Below are 27,966 nucleotides of genomic sequence, written 5' to 3'. Positions count from 1 at the left end.
AAAGCTGGGGCAAAGTGAGAGTAGCATCAGCATATATACACTACCAAATGTAAAATAATTAGCTAGTGGGAAGCAGAAGCATAGCACAGGGAGATCAGCTCGGTGCTTTGCCATGACCTAGAGGGGTGGGATAGGGAGGATGGGAGGGAGTCTTGAGGGAGGGGATATGGGGACATATGTATGCATATGGCTGATTCACTTTGGTGTACAACAGAAAGTAACACAGTATTGTGAAGCAATTATACTCTAATAAAGATCTATTAAAAAAATAAATAAAAAACAAAAAAAATGGAAATAATTCTCACAGCCCCTCTAAGTGTTCTTGTGATACGTTTATAAAGCACTAAGCTCAAAGCCTACATAGAGCTTGTCTTCAGTAATCTCTCGAGATTTTTATGAGGTTTAAATGAAATGATGCCTATAGAGTTTTTAGTATTGTGTCTGGCATATTATACGAGTTCAATTAACATTAGCTCCGTTATCATAATTACTGCTAATGCTACATATCTTGATACTTTCATTCTCTCAGAGGAATTCTACACTAATTCACCAATTAGTTGACTTCTATCAGGTTTCTGGGCCTCTGTGTTTCCCCAACTGTAACATGAGAAGACTAGCATACTGTTGTGGTAAAGTTTGGATTTGAAGACCTTTAGGAGGATGTACACTGTGTTTGCTGCTGCTCTGCCTGGTCCGTGAAGGCATCTGAGTTTGCTACATGTGGATGAGATGATAGCTGAAGTGCTTCAAGTTCTAAAGCTCTGTGGCTTTCACCTGCCACATTGGGAAACAGGATAATTGTATGGAGTGAAATTGATGATTAATTTCTCTCCAACACTAGTTTACTTATATTCAGTCCAAAGCAGGAATTAATTAAGCAAATAATTAATCTGATATGTGTAAAAAGTGATCTAAACCCAGAAGGTTAAGCCAGAGAATCAAGAAAATTGAAAAACAGTTTATAATCTCAGATCTTTGAATAGCCACAACAATTGTTCAGTATTAGTTCTTTTGTAGTCTCGAGACACAGCTACTTTTGTCACCTATTTCTAAGCTTCAGTAACTTTTGGTAGACTAGTGCTCTCCAACCTTTTTTTCTTCTTTCTTTTCTTTTTTTACAGTTTTGTTTTTTGAGGCAAAGTTCACATAATATAAAATTAACCATCTTTTTGTTCTTTTTACATTTAAGTTTTTATTTTTTGTTTTGAATAGGTAATTACATTCATATGGCACAGTTAGCAAAACAATATAACAAGATATACATTGAGAAGACTCATTCCTACCCCTGCCCCCATGTACCCTATTTTATCTCATCCCCAACCTTGGGTAACTGCTTTTATTAGTTTCTTATGTATTCAATGTTTTCTTTATGCAGATGTAAGCAAATAGGAATGTATATTTTATTCTCCCTCCTTCACAAAAAAATAGCATATTATATATATTATCTGCCTTTTTATAATAACAGTATCTTTCTATGTTAGTATATAGAAAGCTTCCTCATTTTTTTTTATCTTTAGATCTCAAGATTCCATTGTGTGAATATTGGTTTATCTAACTAGTCCTCTTTTGATAGACCCAACTTTTTTTGATTGTGTCTCCATTAGTTAAGAAAAAATGATACACCCTCTCAGTATATGTCTGTTTACAAATTATATACATAAAGTACTCTCCATCCCTGTAAACAAGTTTAATGTCTGATGTTTACTGTAGCTTAAAAATAATTTTAAAATAGAGGTTATGGTCATTTCTTTTTACACTCATTAGATCATCTTGTGCACCCTTAGGAGTATACACTCTGCTCTGAAGGCTGCACTTTGAACCAGTTAATGCATACAGAGGTGTCTAGCTCAGGGACTAGTATGTCATCAGTGCCAAGTCAGTGTTAAATGAACCTGAATTTAGAACACAGAGCTCCTGTTCTCTTTTCGCCCTAAATCTCTTCTGAATATTTATCTGCTGAGTTGCTCTTGGGCTTTTGAGAGGTTACTATTATCTAAAATGCCTCCCTCCCTTAATCTATACTTTAGTTTTTTTATCTGTAAAATGAGAATACTTATGCCTGGTAGGGAGACTTGATTGCAGTGAAGGAATACAGATGAAACCACTTTGTCCATTCCAACATATAGGGAATCATTTTTCCTACTGCTATTAATTGTGACCCATGTATGCGTCTAGGCAAGAAATCTTTAATTCTCATTTTCTAGAAGATAGTTTCGAATAGATAAGGCAGGGGGAACTTACTGAAAGATTTGATATAAGAGCCAAAAGACGTAGAGTTGACTGAAGGTAATGAACCTTGATTACAGTGATTTTTGTGACTTTCCTCTCTTTTTAGAATCCTGATACAGTCAAGGCCAAGTTGATCTCTCGGATGGCTAAAATGGGCCAGCCCATGCTGCCCATTCTTCCACCACAGCTGGATTCCAATGATTCAGAAATTGAAGTATGTCCCACTGGCTGTCTTAGAATGAATAGTGCAGATGTTGCTGTCTTCTGTTCTTTTAACTGAAATTATTGCTTTTTCTGCCTCTAACCCAGAATCATTATTTAGAGAGCTTATATTCAAAATGATACAGGTTGGTATTGGTACATGTGTTTCTGCTGTAATTATCACTTCCCCTGAGAAATGGAAGCAATTCTGTATATCTGCCACAAGAACTGGGCAGTTTTAAGTAGTTAATTTAGCTTTCTACTAGAATCTCTGTTGTCAGCAAACATCAGCCTTTAGGCAGCACGATGCCCGACCCATAAAAGAACGAATTCATATTTGTTGATTGAATGTTTAGATTCTCTTGGGAAATGTTGATTTTTCCACTGATGTAATTTAATATGGAGATCACACTGTTGTAGGAATTCCCTGGCAGTCCAGTGGTTAGGACTCAGCACTTTCACTGCCAAGGGCACGGGTTCAATCCCTGGTTGGGGAACTAAGATCCCACAAGCCATGAGGTGCAGCCAAAAAAAACCACTGTTGTATCTTTTGGCTTTGTATGTGGCATGATTTTTTTTTTTAATTAATTTTTTTTTGACTGCATTGGGTCTTAGTTGCAGCGTGCGGGATCTCTCATTGCAGCGCACAGGCTTCTCTCTAGTTGTGGCGCGGGCTCCAGAGCGCGTAGGCTCAGTAGTTGGAGCGCGTGGGCTCAGCAGTTGGGGCGCACAGGCTTAGTTGCCCCGCGGCATGTGGGATCTTAGTTCCCCGACCAGGGATCAAACCCATGTCCCCTGCATTGGAAGGTGGATTCTTAACCACTGGACCACCAGGGAAGTCCCCTGTGGCATGATTTTTTTTTTTTTTTTAATTTATTTTTGGTTGTGTTGGGTCTTCGTTTCTGTGCGAGGGCTTTCTTTAGTTGTGGCAAGCGGGGGCCACTCTTCATCGCGGTGCGCGGGCCTCTCACTGTCGCGGCCTCTTTTGTTGCAGAGCACAGGCTCCAGACGCGCAGGCTCAGTAGTTGTGGCTCACGGGCCCAGTTGCTCCGTGGCATGTGGGATCTTCCCAGACCAGGGCTCAAACCCATGTCCCCTGCATTGCCAGGCGGGTTCTCAACCACTGCGCCACCAGGGAAGCCCGGCATGATTTTTTTGAAGTTCAAAAATTTTATTGCCATCAGATCGATCAATTTTTCCCTGTGTTTTTTGCTTTTGACATTATGCTTAGAAAGCCTTCCCACTTTCAGATACTGTAAACATCACACGTCTTTTAAAAATATTTATTATTATATGTTTAGATCTATTATTTCTTATTTAATCCATCTGGAATTTGGTGAATGGTGAGAAGTAACTTAATTCCAACTAAGTTCTTTTCCCATTGGTTAGTTCCTTATTGAATAAAATAGTTCTTTCTCAACTGAGTTGAAACACTTAACAGTGATTAATTTTTAGGATTCTTTGATATTGATGTAAAACAAAGCAAGCGTGATGCTTTTGAGGAAAAAAATTTTCAAAATTGGCTTTTGTTTTTTCACAATTTTGTTTTATTTCTTCATGGAAAAGCTCTGTGTAGATTTAACATTTTAAAGGAAGATAGGATTTCTGGGACCTGTTATAGGATTGATTTTTATCTGGTTTCTGGAAATGAAATTTGGATAAGATAATATTATTAAAATTTCTAGGTGCTAATTATTCATTGTAGAGTAATGTAAATTAAAAAGAAGAAACATATTTAACAAAAAGGACATTCTTTATATGTTGTTTCATAATCTGATTTTTTAACTTAATGTTATATCATGAACATTTATGTTAATATCAGTAATATAAAAAAAGTAAATAAATAAAACAAAGCTTTATCACCTTTAAAGATAACCCAGTGCTCTGTTACATTGATTTATCACCTTTAAAGATAACCCAGTGCTCTGTTACATTGATTTATCATGATTCCTTTTACTCTGTTGTTAGACATTTAGGTTGATTTATGTAATGATGTAAAACTGGGATGCTTTTCCAGAAATGCATAATACATTTCTGAGAATATTGGAAAACAAGAGGAAGTTCTGAAGTAAAAGAATGTCAAAGAGATTTCAGCCCTTGAACTGTAGCATAGCAGATCACAGTCACTGTATATTGTGCCTCAAGTTTTTCTTTTCCTTGAATGAATCAGGAAGATGTTAACTTTGTTTAGAATTATAGTAGGGACCAACATTGCTTTGCTTTTATGAAGAGAAAGAATGAGGGGAAAACACTCTAAAACTATATTGTCAAAAACAGCATCGTAGTGAGGCACAGTGAATCCTACTCTATCTGATTTCCTGTGAGTACCTTGAGGTCTGTGTATTTTATTTGGCAGAAGAGAAAGGCTGCATTATTCCCTGGGTTTCCTTGTAAGGGGCCCTAATTCTTTGGAAACAGACTAGGTCAGTCTTAAGGTAGCTAGCTGCTGGTTTGCAAAATGATACATTATGGGGAGCAGTCACTCTAGCTGCTTCAGACAAAATAACATCAACAACTTATACTGGAAATTAACTATGATTATTTGATACAATTTACAGGGAGAAGGGATCCTACTCCAGTATATAATAGAGTGCTTTCTTCCCATAGCCCATACCTTAAACTCTTGCCTTTCTGCTTGCCTTTCCTTCCTCTTCTTTGCCTAAAAGCACTGGTTGTAAGCAGGTTTAGGGTGGACAGTCACCCTCAGTCTTCAATTAAGGACCCATAGACACAGTAACCAAAATGCTCATGCTGTTGCAGGACATGAATGCTCTTCGAGGAGCTGGGCAGCCTGTGGTGACTCCGTCCATCCAGCCCTCTCTTCAGCCAGCCCATCCAGTGCTACCACAGATGACCTCACAAGGTAAGGAACGTCTCTGAGGCTCTGTGACCTTGAATTGGGTCGGTACCGAAGTTGTCATCATTGTTCCTTAAAATGTTAGGCTGCATTGTTTTAGTATTGAGAACTGAACTAGAGTATAAAACTTGTCAGTTTGTCCCTGGGTAGGGCATTTTCAGACCTGGAGATGTAGTTGGTCTGCTTGCTGTGTCTTCTGCTGTGTTGCATTGTCAGTTTTGGAAACCGGTACTCAGCTAATGAGCCATCTCCCTGTGTGTAACTCTGCACTTTCTGTCAGCTGATGGCATCGTAGGTCTGAGTCACGTGCACCTGAGCATGCCCAATTTCCTTCCACTAGCCCATTGCTGAGACTCCAGTAGAGCTGATTTTAGCAGGCTACGTGAGAGAAGTGGTCAAGTCTGAAGGGTGATGGTGTGAAAGGTGATAGTCCAGACTTGTACCAAGAAGCAAGGGATGGATAACAGTGAAAACTTCTTGCTTTATCTTAGCACCTCAGCCATCTGTTTCTGGGCTCCAAACACCGTCTGCTGCCTTGATGCAAGTTGCATCTCATGATTCCCACTCAGCTGTATCTGGAAACGCCCAGTCCTTTCAGGTAACGACATTTTTAAACCATATCAGTTATAAGCTATCATTGATTATGGTTCTCGTCCGTCTCTTTTCTTCTTCTTGCACGATTTGTACTGTACCAGTTCCTCACAGAGTTTATAATTTTTCTCCTTCCTGAACCCCTACTTTCTCATGTCCAAACAAGCAAAGGATTATCTACCTTATAGGTGGTTGTAAAGATTTCGTGCAAGAACAAGCAAAGCACCTGGCACAAGGCCTGGTACATAGTAAAAGCCCAAGCAATGTTTGCTTGTTTTCCTTTTCACACATGTCTAATTGAGGGCTATAGATTCAAGTCTTCTGTGCTCTCTTCTGTCAAACAGCTGATAGGCCAAGATTCCGCACTCCACTCAGCAGAACGGCTGTGGTGGAGGGTCAGTGGATGGAGGCTGTATGAAAATACAGCTGAACTCTTTGTCTAGTTATCCTCCAAAAGTGAGCTCTTAAAAGTAGGTTTTTTTCTGTTTTCACAGAAGGCAGTGGCAACAGCCTGTCTGCCTCTGCTGACTGTTTGCCCGGACAGTGGACTCTTTCTTTTGCCCTGACACATTTGATGGTTAAGACTTAACTCCCCATGGTAACAGACCCTCACTTCCTTGGTGATTCTTGATGGAGGGATCAAAGTGATGGTGGCCAAGCTATGCCCCATTAGGAAGGGGTGTATCAGAATTGAGAAAAGTTCTACCTGGCCCTCTCCCCACTCCTGAATGGACCTAATGGAGAGTTATATCCTATAGACTAAGATTCTTTTTTAGTAATGGATGGGTGGTTATACCAATCCCTGGAAATGAGCTGGATTTCCTTAATTCAAGGAAGAATAACCATCATCACTAAAATGATAGCTGCTGTTTATTGAGCATTTATTGTCTTCCAGGCACTTACTTACCAGCTGTTAGGAACTTTACCTATATATCGCTTCATTTAATCCACACAACAACCCTAAGAAATGGTATTATTATTTCATTTTATAGTTGAGGTGGCTGAGGCTCAGAGGAAAATGAGAGCTCTTGGTCATGCAGATAAGCATCAGAATCTAGAAGGGGAGAGGCATCCTTTGGAAACTGGTGGCTTTAGTTTGGAATCGCAGTGAACACCTCTTCTTTTACCTTAATGAAACCAAGCATCGTTTGCTTAGTTTTAAAATTTTTTAGACCATCAATAGGCCCAATGGCCGGGGGATGAGCTCCTACTTAATTAAATCATCACAAGAGGACTGGGGAGTGACCTGAGACACGCTTCCCTCACTCTCTAGGTATGACTTTAGTGACCAGGCATCACTGGATTACATACATGACTCTCCTGCTGCAATTATTACCCAATACCAAACCCTGGTCTCCTACATCTCCAGCTTCAATAAGTTTGAGTCTCCTTCCAGTTTATCTACTTTATTCCATCCAAGACAAATTAAGCAGAAAAGAGAGATATGACGGTTTTATGAGCCATCTGTAACTTGGCATTTTCTCAGCCCTATACAGGTATGCAAGCCTACGCTTATCCTCAGGCACCAGCTGTTGCTTCCCAGCTGCAGCCCGTTCGGCCCTTGTACCCCGCACCGCTCTCTCAGTCTTCTCATTTTCAAGGTAGGAGTTTCTCATCTTCTGCTCTTGCTGTGCTTTCCTCCCTCCCATCCCTTTTTCATTTTGACTCCAGTAGATCTCTGCCCTTTTTTTCTTGTCTTTTTTTTTAAACAAGTTCGTTGAGGTATGACTTACATACCATGAAATTCACTCGTTTTAAGTGTACAATTCAATGGGTTTTTTTAGTATGTTTACGGAGTTGTGCAACTATCACCATAATCCAGCTTTAGAACATTTACATCATCCCCACAAAAACCCTCATGGCCACTTTCTGTGTTTTGTTTCTTGCATTTTCTCCTGCCAGCCCTTTTTAATTCCCCTCTCAGAGTTGCTCTGTAGAGTTCATAGTTAATAGTAAAAGAGTAAAACATTGGAGGAAATTGGGAGAAAACATGATGACTGTTCAGTATCTCAGATGAAAGCTATTTTGTTAAAATTTTAAAGTTGTGAAAAGAATATACTTTTATAAAAAGGTCAAACAACACAAAAAGGTGTGAAGTGAAGTTACTGTTTTCCATCATTAAACCCCCCTGACCTTAGGAAACAGTCACTTGGGTAACTTTTCAGATATCTTGTATACGTGTGCAAGTGTGGTTGCCTAGTGTAAAAAACAAAGCAAAATAAAATGCACACAGCTGGGGTGGTATCCTGCCTTCTTGTTCTGCAGCTTGTCTTTTGTACAGTAATCACTTTGGGTATTAGGACAGTGGTAGGAAGAAGCAAGTATATCCCACAATGAAATTTATGGTCCTGGAGTGGTAAGGGTTTCCTGAGTGCATCCTTTGTCTGGAAGCCCTGCCCTTCTCCATCTGGGAAACCATTGAATCTGTCATCTCCTCTGTGAAGGCTTCCTGTTACCATCCCTCTCTCCTCTCCTTCCAGAGACATAACTGTATACGTGTGTCACCAAAGAGTTAATCTTGCTTTTCTCTGTGCTTCTTTTGTACCTTGTAACCTCGTACATGGTTCATTCTTTGCACTTACAACACTCTGTTATAATGATCTGTTTACACGTGAGTCTCCTCACCAGACTGACCTTGCCAAGGGCAGGAACCATGTTTCATTCCTTGCTGTATCCTTGGTACCTGGTCCAATACCTGGCATGCAGTTGGGTGAATGGAGAAGCAATCTGAGTTGCTAGTGCACTACTTGTGCCCTTGAACCAGACTGTATCACTTGATGCATTTTGCAGGAGGATAGCTAGTTATTGTTAGCTTTGGAGCATTTTGCCTTTAACCCCTCTCCATCTTCTCCTGACAGTGTAAATCACCTACAGCATTTTCCAGTATTTGGAAATGTTCGTTTCTTTTTTTCCTCTGCTGATAGAGCTGTTGGCTTTTCCTCATATAGTATCCTCTGCTACAGTTTCATAAGTTTCTTTTTGGCTTATGTCTGTTCAGGATCAGGTGACATGGCTTCATTTCTCATGACTGAAGCCCGGCAGCATAACACTGAAATTCGAATGGCAGTCAGCAAAGTGGCTGACAAAATGGATCATCTCATGACTAAGGTGACTGAGTCATCTCATGACTAACGGGCTGTGTTGAAAGTGGGGGTATAAAGAGGGGATACAAACAGGGAGCAACCAGGGCTATAGGTAAACTCTTCCTGGTTTCCTGTATTCATAGTAGTTAGTAATTTCCCTAGAAGGGTCATTTTATTTGGGGATCCAGTTAGCAGAAGAAAACTCCTGCTTACATTGGAGATTGTCTCAGAAACTTATTAACCCCCTCAAAAAAGTAGTCAGACCTTGGGTAAATTGTATTTCTCCTTTTAAAAATTTCATGAAAAGTCTTTCTGACACTCCTTTTGTAGGTTGAAGAGTTACAGAAACGTAGCACTGGCAATTCCCTGCTCATTCCTAGCATGTCGGTGACAATGGAAACAAGCATGATTATGAGCAATATCCAACGAATTATTCAGGTGAGAGTGATCAAGAACAGAGCACTCTAATATGTATAAAATAGATAACTAATAAAAAAAAAAAGAATATCATTTAACAAAAAAAAAAGGAACGGAGCACTCAACCTGGAGATCTTGCCCCTGCTCTCTCTGGAGATGTACTACTGTTTGAAACCTCCACTCCAGGAATAAGAGCATGTGACAAATGCTACACGGAGTTGGGAAATTCTGGAAAATCCATTATGGCTTAAATACTCCAAGTGACTTATCACTCTATTATCAGAAGGAAACATTTCTTTTTTGACCATATTCCAAAGTTTCCGCTTCATTTTATAGCCATTTATACATTTAGTCTATTGGATGTAGTGATTTGTATCCATCAGGTAGAATTTGATACATTGTTTTAAGTATTATATTTATGTGGACATAAGTTCTAGATTTTTCTCTCAGATATGTAACAGTATCATCTGTCAGTTCAAGTTGATTCCCTTTTATCTGGTGCTCTTCTCTTAAAAACTTAAGTTAAACATCATATATTTCGAATTAGGAAAATGAAAGATTGAAGCAAGAGATCCTTGAAAAGAGCAGTCGGATAGAAGAACAGAATGACAAGATTAGTGAACTAATTGAACGAAATCAGAGGTAATGACAGGTACGGGGCACTGGCTAGGATGGACAAAAAAGGGTTTAGTTTGTAAATGCCCAAGTTAAATAAGCATGTTTGTTTACAGAAGTTTATGTGTATTTCTGCTCTTTTCTGTTTCCTGCCTGTCATGTGAATTACTGCTTGTTGATTGAGCAGGATTTCAGGAGGCTGTGATGTAATGCACACCTGCGTTTGAATCCTGGCTCTGCTCCTCATTTGTTGTGTGGCTTTGGGCGTTTTATTTATTCCCGCCGGCTCTAGTTTCCTCATCTGTAAAAGCAGTGTTAGTGCCTAGAAAACTCCTGATGTCAACTCTTCTCTCTTCTGTGTGGGCTGACTCTTATTTTATCAACCAGAACTTCACTGATTTCCATATAAAACCCAAGCATTGTATAATTTTTCTAGATCCTTCTGAAAATTTTTTTTGTGGGGAGGGGTCAGTGGAACATGTTACAGCATATAGCATTTCACTTTAAAATATCATCCTCCCATATTTCTCTTCTCCAGTGTCTCTTGTCTCCCACATGGAAGGGGGAAGGGGAGTGGCTTTCTTTTCTTCCCTCCTTGCAGCCTTCATACTCCTGTCTCTTTCCTCTCTTATTTCCCCTCACCACACATGTTCAAATTCCACTCCTCTTCACTCTGCAAATTCAAAGCAATTCACGCAGGCCCAGGTTCCTGCCTCCAAACTTGGTTACTGCAGATCTTCAGAAAACAAAATGCTTTCAGATTGTTCCTGATGAAGGTATAGAGCAATGCTCTAACGACTGAATGTGTTGATACATTGGGTTATACCTGGTATGCATTGAGTGCTTGATAAATGTTTTCTTTTTCCCTGTTTATTTCACAGGTATGTTGAGCAGAGTAACCTGATGATGGAGAAGAGGAACAACTCACTTCAAACTGCCACAGAAAACACACAGGCAAGAGTTTTGCATGCTGAGCAAGAGAAGGTAAAGTAACTGGGGAGAGAAAAGCCCAAGTCAGGATGTGTAGAGCCAAGGAGTGTCCTCTGTACGTCCTTACCAGTTTGCTTTTCAGCAGAATTTTTGCCGTCATTGAGAAGAGAACTAGAAATCTTCCAACAGATTTTTAATATATCCAACATCCACATTTCTGTTGTATAAATGCATTACAATAAGTTGACTCAAAAATAATCACTGATGTTAGCAATCTGGTTAAGGTGAGGATTATACAGTTTATTAGAAACTAATCCTATTCTGCTGAAAAAATCAACAGACGATTTCTGTTATGCCACATAACAAATATTTATTGTGAAGTTTGAGATTGTTTAGTTTGCTCCTTCATCTGTGTCTGCCAAAGCATTTTAAAATTTTTATTTATTTATTTATTTATTTATGGCTGTGTTGGGTCTTCGTTTCTGTGCGAGGGCTTTCTCTAGTTGCGGCAAGCGGGGGCCACTCTTCATCGCGGTGCGCGGGCCTCTCACTGTCGCGGCCTCTCTTGTTGCGGAGCACAGGCTCCAGATGCGCAGGCTCAGCAATTGTGGCTCACGGGCCTAGTCGCTCTGCGGCATGTGGGATCTTCCCAGACCAGGGCTTGAACCCATGTCACCTGCATTGGCAGGCAGATTCTCAACCACTGCGCCACAAGGGAAGCCCTGCCAAAGCATTTTAAAGCATTGCTGTTTGACTTCAGTCAGTTCAGAATTAGGTATTTTGACCTGTTTCTGAAGTAGCTATAAGGAAGGAAGACTGTTGTGGGTCTTGGGTTGAGATGACTGATTTGGAAGCCCCACTCCTCCTGTCTTTCCTCCAGTGACACTGTTTTTCTGAAATGAGTTCCTTCTTGTTTGGGCTCCCCCTCATCAGCTGGGAGATCACAACCCTTTCATCTGCTATTTTCTCAGATTTAAGAAGTGTTTTATATTTTGTGTTTGAATTTTTTTGAAAACATGAAAATTGAATGGAATGCACTTTATAACTTGAGATAAGAGCTTTTGAGTGATTTTCCACTCTGCTTGTTCTTTGGTGAGAGTGACCATCCGCCCCACTGCCTCTCCTCTGGAATTCATCTCCTCCAGTGGTCTTAGCTGCTGCAAGGCCCTGTGCAAGTGGTCTTCCCTCTGATATCAGTGAACTCTGGAGCCACGATAGATGCAAAGCCCTCTGAGCATTGTGTTAGTTCAGTTTCTGTTAGACCAGTTGAGGCAGGACAGTGAGTAAAACTTTGATTCTACTTGCGGCAGGTGAAAACTCCTCTTCTGTCTGGAAGTCCAAACTGTCATTGTCCTCTGAGTTTCACAGATGAAAACCTAAGCCTGCTGAACAGCAAAAATAAGTACCTTAGAGCTCACTCTAAAGGTCGCATGTTACTAAAAAATTTATTCTGACACTTATTAAAACAGTAAGGAAGATTTTATTCAAGACTATTGCAATAGACGGGAGTTCCCTGGTGGGTTAGTGGTTACGATTCCGGACTTTCACTGCTGTGGCCCGGGTTCAATCCCTGGTTGGGGAACTGAGATCCCGCAAGCCACACGGTGTGGCAAAAAAAATACATAAAATAAAAAGACTATTGCAATAGGGAAGAAATGTTGAGCTCAACTCCAAATACAGTTAAGGGCAAGAGGGCAAGTGGGGAATTTACAGCCAAGGAGCAGAGTGAGGGGGGTCAGTGGATGGAAAATTACTAAGAGGAGACATCCTGGGTAGGGGGATTCTTGCTAACAACAGGCCAAGGACTTAGACAGCAAAGGTTGGGATGGAGAACTTTGATCAGATATCAAGGGTAGAGATTCACTCTAAACTGACTTAGCAGGGATTCTTGCTAAAACTGGGCTTGTCTGGCCAAAGACAGGAGGGGAGAACAAGGTCATGGGCTTAGAGGAGCCTAACTTGAAGTGTGGTCAAGAAGAGAGCCTTTGCCAGTGTACACTCAGATACTCATTCATAGCTTATTTCTTTTTATTTTGTATACAATTTGTTTTATTTCCCCCACCTTTAAGAGAGCCAAAATATCAGATTTTAAATGTAAGCTAGAAAACTGATTAAGGCTTTGGAATAAATGTTTAAAACTGAGGTAGGCGCAGTGAATACCCTAAGAAGGGACAAGTGATAATAAGAAAGTAGACAGCAGTAAGAATGCATGTGAAGTATAGTGGTATAGGAGGAGTAATGGTAGTAACAGTGTAATAGTATAGGAGAGATGGTCCAACCCCATAAATGCACTGCTGCCCCCAAATCAAAACCAGCGGAGCAGTCACTCACTGCCTTTCCTGTTATCTGATTTCTCCTATTTTTTACAGGAGCACATCAATTCAGGTGAAATGAATGTAATATTTGTCATTTGTTTACCATTCCTTTTCATTGACCATCCTTTTAATTATCATTTTCATCATTGCCCTTCATAAGCAGAATATCTGTAGACAGTTTTCCAGGGTAGTCTTTTTGACTTCATCGGATGTTACTTGAGAATATTTAGCTCCTGTTTGGCCAGTACAGAGCACCATTTAAAACTGCATTGAGCAGTCAAAGAAGTTGGAGTGTTCCCTTTTTTTATTACCACTGTTCTTCACAGAACCCCCAAAGCAGTTACTCTCACGTGACCGATCTTTATAGTACTACTGTGGGTTGGCCAAAGAGTTCGTTCCCAAGTGAACTCTTTGGCCAACCCAATATTAGTACAGTAGTGCTAGGGAGAAGTTGTAGACTGAGAAGTGGATTGCCATCAAAGGCATTCAATTTAAAATTTAAAATACCCTTTTCTTGTTAAAAAAAATGCTTGTTCATTATAGGAAACTTAGAAAATGGCAGGAATACCATTTCTCATGTATCAGATTGGTGAGATTTAACAATAGGTGGTGACTGTATACCAAGCCACTGAGTATTTTTTCATAACGCTATTCTTAATAGTTGCATACAGGATAGATATATCAATTTGCTTAAGCTCATTTTTAAAATTATTTTGTGTTTCCATTGTTTGGCAACTATAAACAATGCTGCATCAGTCATCCTTGTAGCAAAATTTTTGTGTTCTTGCATAGTATTTCCTAAGGACAAAGTTTTGCAAGGGCATTCCTGAGTCAGAGACCTGGCACATTTGAGGGCTTGATTTGGGCTTAATTCAGGTTGAAGGTGGCCTTAGCTATCTTCCTACCAGTTCAGCCAGCACAGAGTATGTGAGGTTGGGCCATCACCATGTTTAAAGTGACATCGTACTTTGTTACTGTTCAGGCCAAGGTGACGGAAGAGTTAGCAGCAGCCACTGCACAGGTCTCTCATCTACACCTGAAAATGACCGCTCACCAAAAGAAAGAAACGGAGCTGCAGGTACAGCTGACAGAAAGCATGAAGGAGACGGACCTCCTTAGGGGCCAACTCGCCAAACTGCAGGCAGAGCTCTCAGGTATGCCCTTGCTGGAGGGGGCTGGGATTTTGACAATGTAAACTTAAAGAATTACACTGTTTCCTTCCTCCCAGTCCATTTGGCATAATGCTAATGAAGTTTGTGAAGGACAGAGCCAAAGGTTAAGGTGAACCAGTATAAACCTATTACATGATTGTTTGGCATAAAGGACAACAGAAGAACTGACTATCCATTTAGAGTTGATCAGTGGCCACAGTTCTGCTTTGTTTGGGCGAGTGTTGAGTATCCTTGGTACTTAGGATTGGCCTCATAGGCCTTGAAGAGTTAATCTAACTTGTGACTGACTAATCTAACTGAAGGGTTCCTTTAACTTGTGACTCAGTAGAAGCTTAAGAAGCAGGTGCTTCCTGCTGCAGTTGCCTCTTTCCTAGAGCATGGATTGCAGTCCTTCAGCCTGGCACACAAGGCCCCTCCACCTTAGCTTATTTCCTGTATGTTGCCCAATTCAACGTAGCTCTGGACATACTAGCCAGCCTGCTGCTTCAACACATCCTGTATTTCTTGCCTTGCTTTTTATCCATGCTATTCTCTGGACTTGGTGTGCCCACCATCGCCAAGATTTGCCTCCAGTTCTCTCCAAAAACTGCCTCTTTCAGAAACTTTCCCTTTTTTTTTCCTAGAATATTTGATCTCCTTTAAAATCCTTCATCTCCGAGTGCATTATTATGCCCATTATCAGAGATAGCCTTTGATCAGCACTACTTATATGTGTTTTCCCTTCTAGAATGCAAGCCTCTGAAGGGCAAGGATGGTGTCTTGCTCATCTTTGTAAAGTCCTTCCCTTAGTATTAGTTTAGTGCCTGGCACAGTGGTGCTGCTCAAGACATGGTGACTTGAAAAGCAGATTTGTGGAGACTGGCATGTTGATTCATCCACCACTTTGTATAAAGAAACACATGTGGAAGGCACAGATGGGACCAGTGGGTGGTGTGTGGCTGGAATAGCAGCAGAGTTACGAAAAAGCAAAATTAACTTGCCCAAAAAGAAAGCTAAAAAACACTGATGTCAGTTGGTGAAGTGATACCTTGAAGATAAATCCCTTCCTTTTTTGAGCATCACTTGGGCGCACTTGAGGGAAAATCTTAGACTTGAATGTCGTACAGATATCCTCTTTCCTGTTTTTGTGGTGCCCTGTGACAGTTACCTTAAGGGCACCATAAGGATCTCAAAAGTTTTCCAACAAAATTAATTTTGATGCATTACATTTTAATTTTTTTATTATTATTTTTTATTGATGTATAGTTGATTACAATGTTGTGTTAATTACTACTGTATAGCAAAGTGATTCAGTTATACATATATATAGATTCTTTTTTTAATATTCTTTTCCATTATGGTTCATCATAGGATATTGAATTTAGTTCTCTATATTATACAGTAGGACCTTGTTGTTTGATGCATTACATTTTTAAGAAATATTCCAAATAGCTTTATTTGAGAAGGAATGTTTTGAAAGCAGACTCTTGGTAGAATGTCCCAGCTACCAAGAGAGTTGAGAATATCTTACCCAGGCAGTGAGAAAGGGCCTGGACCACTACTAAACAGAGATCTCAATGTGTTGAGTCCAGTGTGTTGAGATGATGACTGAAATGGAATTGTGGGAGTGGTAATATTCCGAAGGTGGTCTCTGACCACTTGGAACATTTCTCTTCCATTTTGTATGTGTCGAAGGTGACATGTAGGTGCAGAGATAAATATGGATGGATGGGGGAGTCAGTTTATGGCTTGATAAACCTGCTGTTGGTCAGTGAGGTGATGCTGGAGGAAGTGAGTGGAAGAGGCTCGTGTGGTAGTGTTGGGAGATGATGGAATGCAGCTTTGAAGGCGGCGCTGGGGTGCCATACAACCCACTGCAGCTCTGGTTCTGCAGCCAAGTCTCTGTGCTGTCATATCCCAGAGCTCCAAGAAACCTCTGAGCAAGCACAGTCCAAACTCAGGAGTGAAAAGCAAAGCCGGAGACAACTGGAACTCAGGGTGACGTCCTTGGAGGAGGAGCTGACTGACCTTCGAGCTGAGAAGGAGTCTCTGGAAAAGGTAAGTTCTACATCTGAAGTTTCTCTGTTGGGCCCAAGTGGCCAGGGTTAGCTGTTTCATAAACATTTTTATTTTCCTTTGAAAAATTACAGTTGCATGTGCTCATTGTAACAAATACAAATAATACAGAAAAGTATAAAATAAAAAATAAAATTTATCTTTTCCCCCTCTCATACACTAGAGGCAACAACTATAAAAGATATATGATTATTCTTCCAGATTGTTTTCTGTGTATATAATATATACCTACACATACATACATACATGTATGTATAAAATAAATGTACATCCATATATGTATGCTGATAACATTTTTAACAGTAATGAGATCGTATTTATTTATTTATTTATTTTTATTAATTAATTTATTTTTTATTTTTGGCTGCGTTGGGTCTTTGTTGCTGTGCGCAGGCTTTCTCTAGTTGTGGCGAGTGGGGGCTACTCCTCATTGCGGTGCGCGGGCTTCTCATTGCGGTGGCTTCTCTTGTTGCGGAGCACGGGCTCTAGGCATGTGGGCTCGGTAGTTGTGGCTTGCGGGCTCTAGAGTGCAGGCTCAGTAGTTGTGGTGCACGGGCTTAGTTGCTCCGTGACATGTGGGATCTTCCCGGACCAGGGCTTGAACCCGTGTCCCCTGCACTGGCAAGCGGATTCTTAACCACTGCACCACCAGGGAAGCCCCTGGGATCATATTTAATACTTTAAAAAAAAATTGTATTGTGGCCATTATACTAATAAGAATGAGAACTTCCTCATTCTTTTTTTTTTTTTTTGCAGTGTTGATTATTTTTATATTTATTTATTTATTTATTTAAATTGGGGTATAGTTGCTTTACAGTGGTGTGTTAGTTTCTGCTGTACAGGAAGTGAATCAGCTGTATGTGTACATATACCCCCTCCCTCCTGGACCTCCCACCACCCACCCCCATCCCACCCGTCTAGTTCACCACAGAGCACCGAGCTGAGCTCCCTGTGCTATACCTCAGGTTCCCACTAGCTATCCACTTTACACATGGTAGTGTATATATGTCAGTCCCAATCTCCCACCCACTCCCCCAGCCCTGTGTCCACACGGCTGTTCTCTACATCTGCATCTCTATTCCTGCCCTGAAAATAGGTTCATCTGTACCATTTTTCTAGATTCCACATATATGCGTTAATAATACAGTATTTGTTTTTCTCTTTCTGACTTACTTCACTCTGTATGACAGTCTCTAGGTCCATCCACGTATCTGCAAATGACCCAATTTCATTCCTTTTTATGACTGAGTAATATTCCATTGTATATATGTACCACATCTTCTTTATCCATTCATCTGTCAGTGGACGTTTAGGTTGCTTCCACGTCCTGGCTATTGTAAATAGTGCTGCTGTGAACATTGGGGTGCATGTGTCTTTTTTGAATTATCATTTTCTCAGGGTATATGCCCAGTAGTGAGATTCCTGGGTCGTATGGTAGTTCTATTTTTAGTTTTCTAAAGAACCTCCATAGTGGCTGTATCAATTTACATTCCCACCAGCAGTGCAAGAAGGTTCCTTTTCTGAACACCCTCTCCAACATTTATTGTTTGTAGATTTTTTGATAATGGCCATTCTGACCAGTGTGAGGTGATACCTCATTGTAGTTTTGATCTGCATTTCTCTGATTATTTGTGATGTTAAGCGTCTTTTCATGTGCCTGTTGGCCATCTGTATGTCTTCTTTGGAGAAATGTCTATTTAGGTCTTCTGCCCATTTTTTGATTGGCTTGTTTGTTTTTTTGATATTGAGCTGCGTGAGCTGTTTGTATATTTTGGAGATTAATCCCTTGTCAATTGCTTCATTTGCAAATATTTTCTCCCATTCTGAGTGTTGTCTTTTCGTCTTGTTTATGGTTTTCTTTGCTGTGCGAAAGCTTTTAAGTTTAATCAGGTCCCATTTGTTTATTTTTGTTTTAATTTCCATTACTCTAGGAGTTGGGTCAAAAAAGATCTGTGATTTATGTCAAAGAGTGTTCTTCTTATGTTTTCCTCTAAGAGTTTTATAGTGTCCGGTCTTACATTTAGGTCTTTAATTTTCATTCTTTATAACTACTACATAGTAGTCTACTGTGAGGCTGTACCATAGTTTATTTAACTATTCACCTGTTGATGGATATTTATGTTTCCCTTTTTTCACTATTTCAAGCATTGCTGTTGTGGACATCTTTGTACTATATAACTATTTTTGCAAATTCGTTTGAGCATTTCCATAAAATGGATCACTCGAATTAGAATTGCTGCATCAGAGAAGAATGCTTAACATCTAAATTTTTGAAATAAATATTGCCAGATTATGCTTGAAGAGTTTGTTAGCTTGCATTTCCAGCACCGTGTGATCAAGCCCATTTCTCCATACTTTTTCCAACTCTGCACATATCAATTTTTCTAATCTTTATAGTCTGATAGGTGAAATATACTATCTTGTCTTAATATGTGTTTTTGGTAGTATTAAAGCTTTCATATATTTAATGCCTATTTGTATTTCTTCTGTGAATTCTTTTTAATGTCCTTTGCTATTTTATCTATTGTAATATTAGTTTGATTTAGAAACACTATTAAAGGTGCTAATCCTTTGTCAGTCATAGATGTTACAAACATTTTTCTAGTTTGCTGTTTTTTAACTTTATTTAATAGTATCTTTTGATGTTTTATAAATTTAATATCAGGGTAATACTAGCCCCACTGAATGGATTGGAAACAGTTCTGTCTTTTTCTATGCTCTGAAACAGTTTAAATATGAAAAGAACAACCTCTTTCTGAGGTTTTAATAAAACTCTAGTAAAGTCCTTTTGGCCTAGTGCCTTTTTAGGGGATAAATCTTGGTCTATATTTTCAGTTTCTTCTATGATTTTATCAGGTTTTTTAAAAACCAGTTCTTTCTGATTTGGGGGGCTGTTTCAGTTTTTCATTGTTCTAGATACTACTGCAGTGACCATCCTTGTAGCACGTTATCTTTATGAACATGATCTACTGCTTCCTTAAATTATAATTTGTGTAAATTCTGGTTGTGTGTGCGTATTTTGAAGGTCCTTTCACAGGATTGTGATTTTCCTACCAGCAGATTGTGAAAGTATCTACTTCCCTCTACCCTAACCACTGTTAAGATATTCCCCATCTCTTCGTAGAATGGTAGATAAAGCTCTTCTTGTTTTCCTTCTTGTTGTCACAATTTTTTTCTGCCAGTAGCCAAGAATGTTAAATATATAGGGGAAGTTAAATTGAAAAAATGAATTGTTTCCAGAAACAAAGTAAGGACCCAGTGACGTTAATAACTACCACCACCAACCATCGCCATCTCCATTTATCCTCTATCAGACAACTGGAGCTGATGATGGTTCTCTTGTTCCTAAGAACCTCTCAGAAAGGAAAAAGAAGTCAGCTCAAGAGCGCTGTCAGGCTGAGGAGGAGATAGATGAAATTCGTAAATCACACCAGGAGGAACTGGACAAACTTCGACAGCTCTTGAAAAAGGCTCGGGTGTCCACGGACCAAGCAGCTGCAGAGCAGGTAATGGGAAGCTGAAGCACTTTGGAAATAAAAGGAAGGCATGAGGACTCAGAAAAGTTTCTAGTTTCTTCTTTATCCTTTAGGATGAGATTTCTCGTAGTTGATGGTCTAACTTTGGACAAAGGTGGAAGAAGAGCCAGGAATCGAATGGAGAATCTTCTTCCTTTTTTAAAGCTTAGTGAGAATTTTACTATAAGTAAAACATGAAGGAAAAAAGTCTTTATAAAAACATTCCAAACATAAGGCCAACGTCCTCACCCACCAGACACCATCCTTCAGGCACATTATCGTCCTTGAAAAGAAGGGACTTATTTAGGTAATTAGGCAGGCAAACCAGGGATAGTGGCAGGACACAGCTGGATCTCTAGTCCATTTGACAGCAGCCTTTCTTTTTGTAAGTTCCTAAATTCATGTTTGTATGTTCTTTAATTAGAGTGAATTGGTGCCCTCAATTTGATCACCTATGGGAATTTGGACAAAAATAAGTTTCTTCTGAACCCATAAAGTTTAAGGGCCCAGATCCTGAAAAGTATGATCATACTAGGGCCCTGGCTTCCTGGGACCTCTCTAGACAGTCACACCTTTACCTGGTTGGAGTACCTTTTAGAGTCCTAGCAACCAAGGTCTTCCAAACAGTTGTTTCCTTGCTAAATCTGGGCTCTTAGCTGATTGTTTTTGCCTTGTTGAAGACGGGCTTCCTTAGATGTGACTAGACCCCCCAGCATACGGGGATTACTTTCTCTTGGCAGCTGTCTCTAGTACAGGCTGAGCTGCAGACCCAGTGGGAAGCCAAGTGTGAACATCTGTTGGCCTCTGCCAAGAATGAACACCTGCAGCAGTACCAGGAGGCGTGTGCACAGAGAGATGCCAGGCAGCAGAAGCTGCTCCATCTTGAGGAGAAGGTGGGTGTTTTCCCTGGGCTTAGACAGCCCTGTTAATTTGAGGCAAACAGGTTGTTCAAGTCTTGCAGATCCTTTTGTACCTGAAAGATGTTAATAGCTTGAAAACAGAATCATACTTGTTTAGCTCTGCAGTTTATCAGTAATCTTTCACATACTCATTTGGGATGACAGGTCAGTGACCTAGAAAAAGAAAAAGCAGCATTTATGATCTGGAACGTGTTTTCCATTATAATCTGATACTTCATTTATTAAGCAAATATTTATTGAGTGCCGGTTGGGTTCCAGACACTGTGTTAGGGAAAGGGCTTACAAAGAACTCTCCTCAAGAATCTCACAATCAAGAAAAGGAGACTGAGGAACAGAGATAAGCATTAAATGCTGTGAGACCCAGAAGAGGAAGTGCCTAGGGGAGCAGAGCCAAGAAGGACAAGGAGCTTCGGTCAGGTGGGGAAGGCGGCAGAGGCTCTGGGCAGAGGCCCTGAGGTGGGCTGGAGCACAGGTGTGGTGGGATCATCTGGCATAAAAACGAGAGAGAGAGAGGGATGGCTTAGCGCCGAAGTCCTCATATCTGGAGGTCAGTTTCTTAAAGTACCCAGTTGAAAATCTGACTCAGAGATGAGGAAGGCAATCTTGTAGGTGAATAGGTTGAACGTCCACTGTTCATATGTCTGTGTGACTAGGGTTATCAAACCCTGCCACCACCACCCCCCGCCTTTTTATTTTATTCTTGACCTGATTAGGAACAAGGCTAGTGACCTTGTTGGTAAAGAGGAGATGAAGTTGTGAGTTGAGATTGAGTGATGAGGAAATGGAGTGCCCTGAGTCAGCAGGCCTGTGGGCGGGGGCGGAGGCTGTGGATGTCAGCAGACCGATGTGAGGTTGACACTTGTAGCTTAGGATGGTTCTCCTCCTCCTGGGTTTCCTGACCTTCACCTGGAAGTCCAGGTTCCAAGGCCTCAGCCACAGTCTGTTTTGCAGTGTTTAGCCCTCCAGGCCCAAGTCACAGCCCTGACAGAGCAAAATGCACAGCGCATCAAGGACCTGGAGAGCAAGTCCCAGATGTCTGGGGTTGAAGCTGCTGCTGCTGCCGCTGACCCCTCAGAGAAGGTGAGCTGGAGATTTCGGAGAAGTGAGCCATGTCATGTCAGGGGATTGAATGTGCACATCAGGCGTTCAGAAAGAAATTTTGTTTGTCAGTTTGTTGTGTTGTTAGCTTTTTTCCTAACTTTATCGATCTCCCACTTACCTGACTTAAGTCACAGTTAACCCATTGGAACCTATCTCTTTGGTGGCAACCCCCAAAGGGCCTTATCCTGAGGTTTTGACAGATAAGGGAAATGTTTCTAAATCACAGGAGAGGACTGGGAAGTGTGCCCAGCATCTTCTAGCCACTAATCCTCGTAGCCCATGACAGCTGTAGTGGTGGCCACGGCGGGAGGAAAGCAGCAGTGAATGGTCTTTGAGCAGTCTTGGGCACACAGGCCACAGCTTACCCATCCTTCACAGCCCTCCTCTCAAGTGCTGCTCATTATTTAACATTGTCCCCTCCACAGTGACAGCCTTAGGTGTCTCAGTCATTGACCAGCTGTGTCCCGCTGTAGAGTTCTAAGAGGGCTTCATTTTAGCCTTCCAAACCTCTCTCTGGAAGTTACATGCATCCCTTAGTCGCTTGATTTTGGCAGTGTACATTTTTGATACTGTTTTTCTCTCTTCATGTCGTCATGCAGGTCAAGAAGATCATGAACCAGGTGTTTCAGTCCTTGCGGGGAGAGTTTGAGCTGGAGGAGTCTTACAATGGCAGGACCATTCTGGGGACCATCATGAACACTATCAAGGTACAGCTGGCTCTCGATTGTTTCACTGAGATGGGTATCTTGTTGCTTAAGTACCGTTTAAGGGATCCTGAGTAAAAAAAATGATTCAAGGCTGTTCATCAGTAACTAGGATGCCTGGGATGACTTACCTGCACAGATAAGGACAGCCTCCTTTGAGAGGAAGAAACAAAGTCATCTGAACGGAAAAAACTAACTGAAAAACAAAGTCACTTGAACTAGATGACCGATTGTGTTAATAGGAGAACTAGGAGTGCCTAGGAGTGCCTCTGTTTCCGGTCAGTGATCCTCTCCTCTTTCTTGGCTTTTGAACAGATGGTGACTCTTCGGCTGTTAAACCAACACGAGCGAGAGAAGGGAGAGAGCAGCAATGAAGAAGAGGAAGAGGAAGAAGAAGAGGAGCGACCTCGGAGTGCTTCCGGACAGTCTCAGGCACCCTTGAACAGGGAGAGGCGGGAGCCCCCCATGGTGCCGTCAGAGCAGGTGGTCCAGGAAGCTGCCCCACTGCCTCCTCAGGCCCTCCCCGCTCCCCAGGATGATGCGCAGAGAAGGGAAGGGGAGCCCTCGGAAGCAGAGGCGCGCTCAGAGATAAAAGAACCGGCTTGCCTCCCCTCCCGAAGAGCTCTGGGGCCCCCAGCTTCAATTCCCCCTGCGCCTCCAGGCCCTGTGACTGTGGACTCTGAGGGTGAGGAGGCGCTGGCAGCCAGCCCACTGGGAGATGCCTGTGTTGGGGAGCAAGAGAGCTCCACGAGACTGCCCCTGACTTCAGACCCCGAGAAGGTGGACCCGCTGGCTGTGGGGCCTGAAAGTCCAGGAGGAGAGCCTCAGGCTCCAGAGCTCCAGAAAGACGAGGATGGCACTAGCTCCGCTGCTCCCTCCCGGGAGCCGCACGGCACAGAGGCAGCGTCTGCGGCCGTAGGAGCAGTGCCTGGATCCGAACACCGTTCTCAGCATCCCAGGTGTGTCCCCTGGGCAGAGTTGCAGGAACAAGGCGGCTGCGTGTGGAGGTTGTCTCTGGTTTTTCCAGGGCTGGTGACTCATCCTCAGAGCCTGGCTGGCCGATTCACTTACTCGTTCAGTCATTCATTCATTCATACATCTATTCGTAACAGGCTCTGTGGCAGGCACTGTGGTAGTGTGGGAGGCAAGGCAGAGTTGTTCCTGAGCTGAGGAGCTTACAGTCTGGTGGACAAGACAGACAGACTCTTACACAGTTGAGCTCGAACAGCGCAGGGGTGAAGGGTGCTGACCCTCTGTGTGTAACTTTATAGTTGGCTCATCCCCAGATTCAGCCAACTGCGGGTCGTGTAGTACTTTAGTATATATTCATTGAAAAAAGTCTACATATAAGTGGGCCTGCACAGTTCAAACCTGTATTCTTCAAGGGTCAACTGTATGTTATAAATGCATGACATGCTTTATAAAAAAAAAAACACAGGGTGTCTAATAGAGAATAAAGGGGGAGTTATTCTACATCAGAGTGATAAGAGGGGCTTATTCTACTTTAGATAGAGTGATTAGAAGGAATTATTCTACTTTAGGTAGAGTGATTAGGGAAGGATTCTGAGAAGGTAACATTTAAGCTGAGACCTGAAGGATGGATAGAAGCCTTCCCTGCCAAGAGTGGGAAGAAGCATTTGCAGAAAGCAAGAACAGCACGTGCAAGGCCCTGCGGTAGGAGGGACATGACACAATCAAGGAAGAAGGCACAGTGGGAGGAGAGTGGTGTTATGCTGAGGTTGGAAAACTCAGTAGGAGCCAAGTCATGTGAGATTTTGTTGTCACTGTTAGAAGTTTGGACTTTAAGTGCAGTGAAAAGCTATTAAAGGGATTTAAGCAGAAGGGTGCCGTGGTCTGATTTACTGGCTATAAAAGATCACTCTGGGGACTTCCCTGGTGGCGCAGTGGTTAAGAATCCACCTGCCAGTGCAGGGGACAGTTTCGAGCCCTGGTCCAGGAAGATCCCACATGCCACGGAGCAACTAAGCCCAAGAGCCACAACCACTGAGCCCGCATGCCACAACTACTGAAGCCCGCACCCGTAAAGCCTGTGCTCTGCAGCAAGAGAAGTCACCCCAATGAGAAGCCTGCGTGCCGCAACGAAAACCCACTACAGCCAAAAATAAATAATAAAAATAAATAAATCTATTTTAAAATTATAAAAAAAAAAAGATCACTCTGTAGGTTATGGAGGAAGTCAAGAGTGCTGGGAGGCCAGTGTGGAGAGGGAGGAATTCCTGAGTGATTACCCCAGGATTCTGTTGGATTTTTACCCCAGAGCCTGTGGGCATTGTGGCCTGGAGCAGAAACAACGTTTTGCTATGACTTGATTTTCCTGATTTTTCTTTCAGTCTCTCTGAGGATGAAGAGGATGAACTGTTTAAAGGGACAGCTCTGAAAGTTCCGAGGCCCAAAGCACAGGCTGAGGAGGAGGATGAAGACGAGGTGGTAAGGAAGTCCCAGGCGCTGCCAGGTCCTCACACTGCTCCCTGGGGGCCCTTCCCTGCTGGCTGTGAGAAGAGGAATGGAGTCTGTTGGTGGCCCTCTCCCTGGGCTCTGTGCTCAGGGCCCTGTGGGAGCAGGCTTGGGGTTGGGAGGGGGCAGCTCTGTAAGCATGGTGGGGATGGTCAGATAGCACTTTATTCTTGACAAAGGACCACAGTCTCCATTCATGCAGCAGTGGTTTCTACTTGAAGTAAAGAAAGTTGGACTGCTTAGTCCTGTATTAGAGTGCTGAAGCCTCAGGTTTCCTCAGCTCTGCTAAGGGATTATATTTTAGAATTGGAAAGGACGTTGATGATCTTCTTGTCTGGCATCCTCATGCATAAACAGACTGAGGCTCAGAAGGATGATTTACCTAAAGCCACAGAGTGAGTTAACGGCAGAGCTAGGACTACAACCCCAGGCTCCTACTAAGACCACCTGTTTCTAAGCATTTTCTGCTTCATCAGCCTGCTTTCCAATCAGCTGCCTTGTTTTGTCACAACATCCCTGGGCAGAATATGGGTTAAGCCCTGATAGCGTAGCCTCACTTCTCGGGAACTACTCTGGCCCATGATCAGTCTTCACAGGACCATCCAAAGGGAAGGCCACCAGAGCAGAAGGTACCTTAGTAGAGGACACTCAGTGTGCCTATGTCCAGCATCAATCCCCGCTGCCCCCATGGGACCTGTTCCCTGCCAACCCGGAAGAAAAAGGCCAGGGGCTCAAGTCATGTGAAGTGGGGAGAGTTTCCTCGGAGGCCCGTTAATCCCCCCTTATCCTCCTACCTGATTGGAGGGTGTGAGGGAGGGAGAGAGGTCAGGGGTAGGAGGCTCTGGCCCTGTGTTCCTGGGGTTTCTTCATCTCGGGATTCTCCACTTGGTCGTGTGGCTAAGCCTCTAAGCTCAACTCTCTCTCAGATGGTGGGGCCGCATCCAGAGCCAGACAGACCGCCTCAGGCCACAGCGTCGTTTTTTCAAATGTGATTGTATTCTTCCCTGCTTCCCTTCATCCTCCTGCATCCTCTTCCCTGAGGGCTGCTCTGCTTCTCTGTTTCATCCTACTCCCACTTTCCCCTTCGACCCTTCTTTTCTGACACTAAATGTGTAAGTTACCACATGAGAGGAGACCTGTCCAATCAGTACACATGTTTCTCAAATAAATGACAAAATTAGCCAAAGTTGGTCCTCTTGTCTCTGTGTTGAAAGATTGCCTCCCTTCTCTGACTGCTTGTCTCAGCATTTCTGGAAGCCTACGGTTCGCTGGCCTCAGGGTTAGTCCTTCCAGTAAAACCCTAACCAGCAACCTCCTTTCCAACCTGGAGCCGGGAACAGATGCTGGTCGCTTCACCTTGCCCAGGCGGGAAGTCCATCTGGTGCAGGGACAAGTGAGGACTGACTACTCTTTCCTGTTTTGTCAGAGCATGAAGGGACGCCCGCCCCCAACACCCCTTTTTGGAGATGATGACGATGACGATGACATTGACTGGCTGGGATGAAGACCCAGGAAACTGGTGCAAAGGTTTCTCTACCAACTTTTCCCTAAGCATGATTTTGCACAGCCAGCCCTGGGTTTAGACGGGCCACAGGGTGAGGTGAAGGTGAGCATCCTGAGGACAGTAGTTCAGATATCTGAGTTAGCCAATTTCCGAGCCCCCGCCTGGCCAGGTGAAGCAGAGTGTGAACCTGTCTGCAGAACGCTGGGGTTGTCAGCAGCCCGCCATGGTCCTGCCTCAGAGTCCCCCATGGAAGAAGGGCCGGGGGGCTCCCCTTCGGCCAGTCCCTACGAGAGTCCTGCCCACTCCCAAGCTTTTTATTCTCTGAACTCTCAGACTGATCTGCCTCTCAGTACTCAACTGTGTCCCAGCAACAGGACTGTCACCTGGGGTGAGGTCTCCCTGGTAGAACCGAGGGTGGAGTATACCATCTAAACCTGGTTCAGTTAACAGCCTTGCCTGCAGTCCTGGGACATATATCTTTTCTCTGCCTTAAAGCTGATATAAGAGGTCAATGAATATTTGAAATTAACAAAACTAAAATGTTTGCAGTGAAACTTGACTCAGGATGAAATCGAATTTGGTTCTGAGGGCAGTCTGTGCTCTCTGGGAATCTAAGGGTAGGAGTTGTAACAGATCTGGGTTTGTTAACATGCGTGAAAGCATTGTGACATGTTCCCTTTGGTACTTAACCCTGGAACTTTTAGGCTTTCAAAGAAGGTCACCACTCTGCTATCCCAGCTCATCCCAGCTACTCTAAGGCTCAGGGCAGCAGGGTTGTCTGAGGACCAGTCCTGTCAACCACTGGCTCCTGCAGGTGTAGTCCTACACCCTAGGAAGCCATGCAGAGAAGGTGGGAGGGTCCCTGTGTTCTCTTGTCATCCATGATGGCACCTGAGAGATTGAGTCTTCGCTTTGAGAGCAGCTTCCATTCCCTCTGAGTTTAGGCCCAGGACTAATGTAGGGAATAGTGAGAAAATATCTGTGGTCATTTTACTTATTCCAGGATTTTCTAAAGACCATGCAGCCAGTCTTCAAAAAGGAGAATAATTTTAATAAAAATATTCCCTGATTTAAAATGTTTATAAGATAGGAACCTGAATTCCACTCCATCTGATCTGATATCATCCTTTTTGATGACAGCTTTGAGCCTGTCTCCCATTTGTGGGCCTGGGAGGCAGTAAAAACTACCATTTACTAAACTTTGTTGTTCAACAAATAGGCACTGTTGTGGAGTACTTTACCCAGACTGTCTCACCCCCAGCCACCCTTGCAGGAGACACTG

General features: G+C 42.5%; 1 protein-coding gene across 14 annotated transcripts in view; it reads left to right on the top strand.

Annotated features, from left to right (window-relative positions):
• The window catches only part of FKBP15 (FKBP prolyl isomerase family member 15), a 55,590-nt gene extending 28,347 nt beyond the window's left edge, over positions 1-27,243 (top strand). For 2 of the 14 annotated variants that reach the window (XM_082403777.1, XM_082403774.1), the window contains 16 exons: positions 2,336-2,443; positions 5,191-5,293; positions 5,779-5,885; positions 7,365-7,479; positions 8,877-8,986; positions 9,292-9,399; positions 9,926-10,020; positions 10,875-10,977; positions 14,221-14,392; positions 16,284-16,447; positions 19,780-19,971; positions 20,721-20,873; positions 21,840-21,980; positions 22,601-22,708; positions 23,021-23,664; positions 25,057-26,094. In XM_082403777.1, the coding sequence (XP_082259903.1) occupies positions 2,336-2,443; positions 5,191-5,293; positions 5,779-5,885; positions 7,365-7,479; positions 8,877-8,986; positions 9,292-9,399; positions 9,926-10,020; positions 10,875-10,977; positions 14,221-14,392; positions 16,284-16,447; positions 19,780-19,971; positions 20,721-20,873; positions 21,840-21,980; positions 22,601-22,708; positions 23,021-23,664; positions 25,057-25,354 (2,721 nt within the window). In that variant the 3' untranslated portion in view covers positions 25,355-26,094. The other 12 variants (XM_082403779.1, XM_082403778.1, XM_082403776.1 and 9 more) reach the window with 12 other exon arrangements.
• The last annotated feature ends 723 nt before the right edge of the window (positions 27,244-27,966 follow it).

Source organism: Balaenoptera borealis (assembly GCF_965194805.1).
Source record: "Balaenoptera borealis genome assembly, chromosome: 8".
NCBI lineage: Eukaryota > Metazoa > Chordata > Mammalia > Artiodactyla > Balaenopteridae > Balaenoptera > Balaenoptera borealis.
The sequence above is the reverse complement of the archived record's forward strand: the minus strand, read 5'-3'. Positions and strand labels throughout refer to the sequence as shown.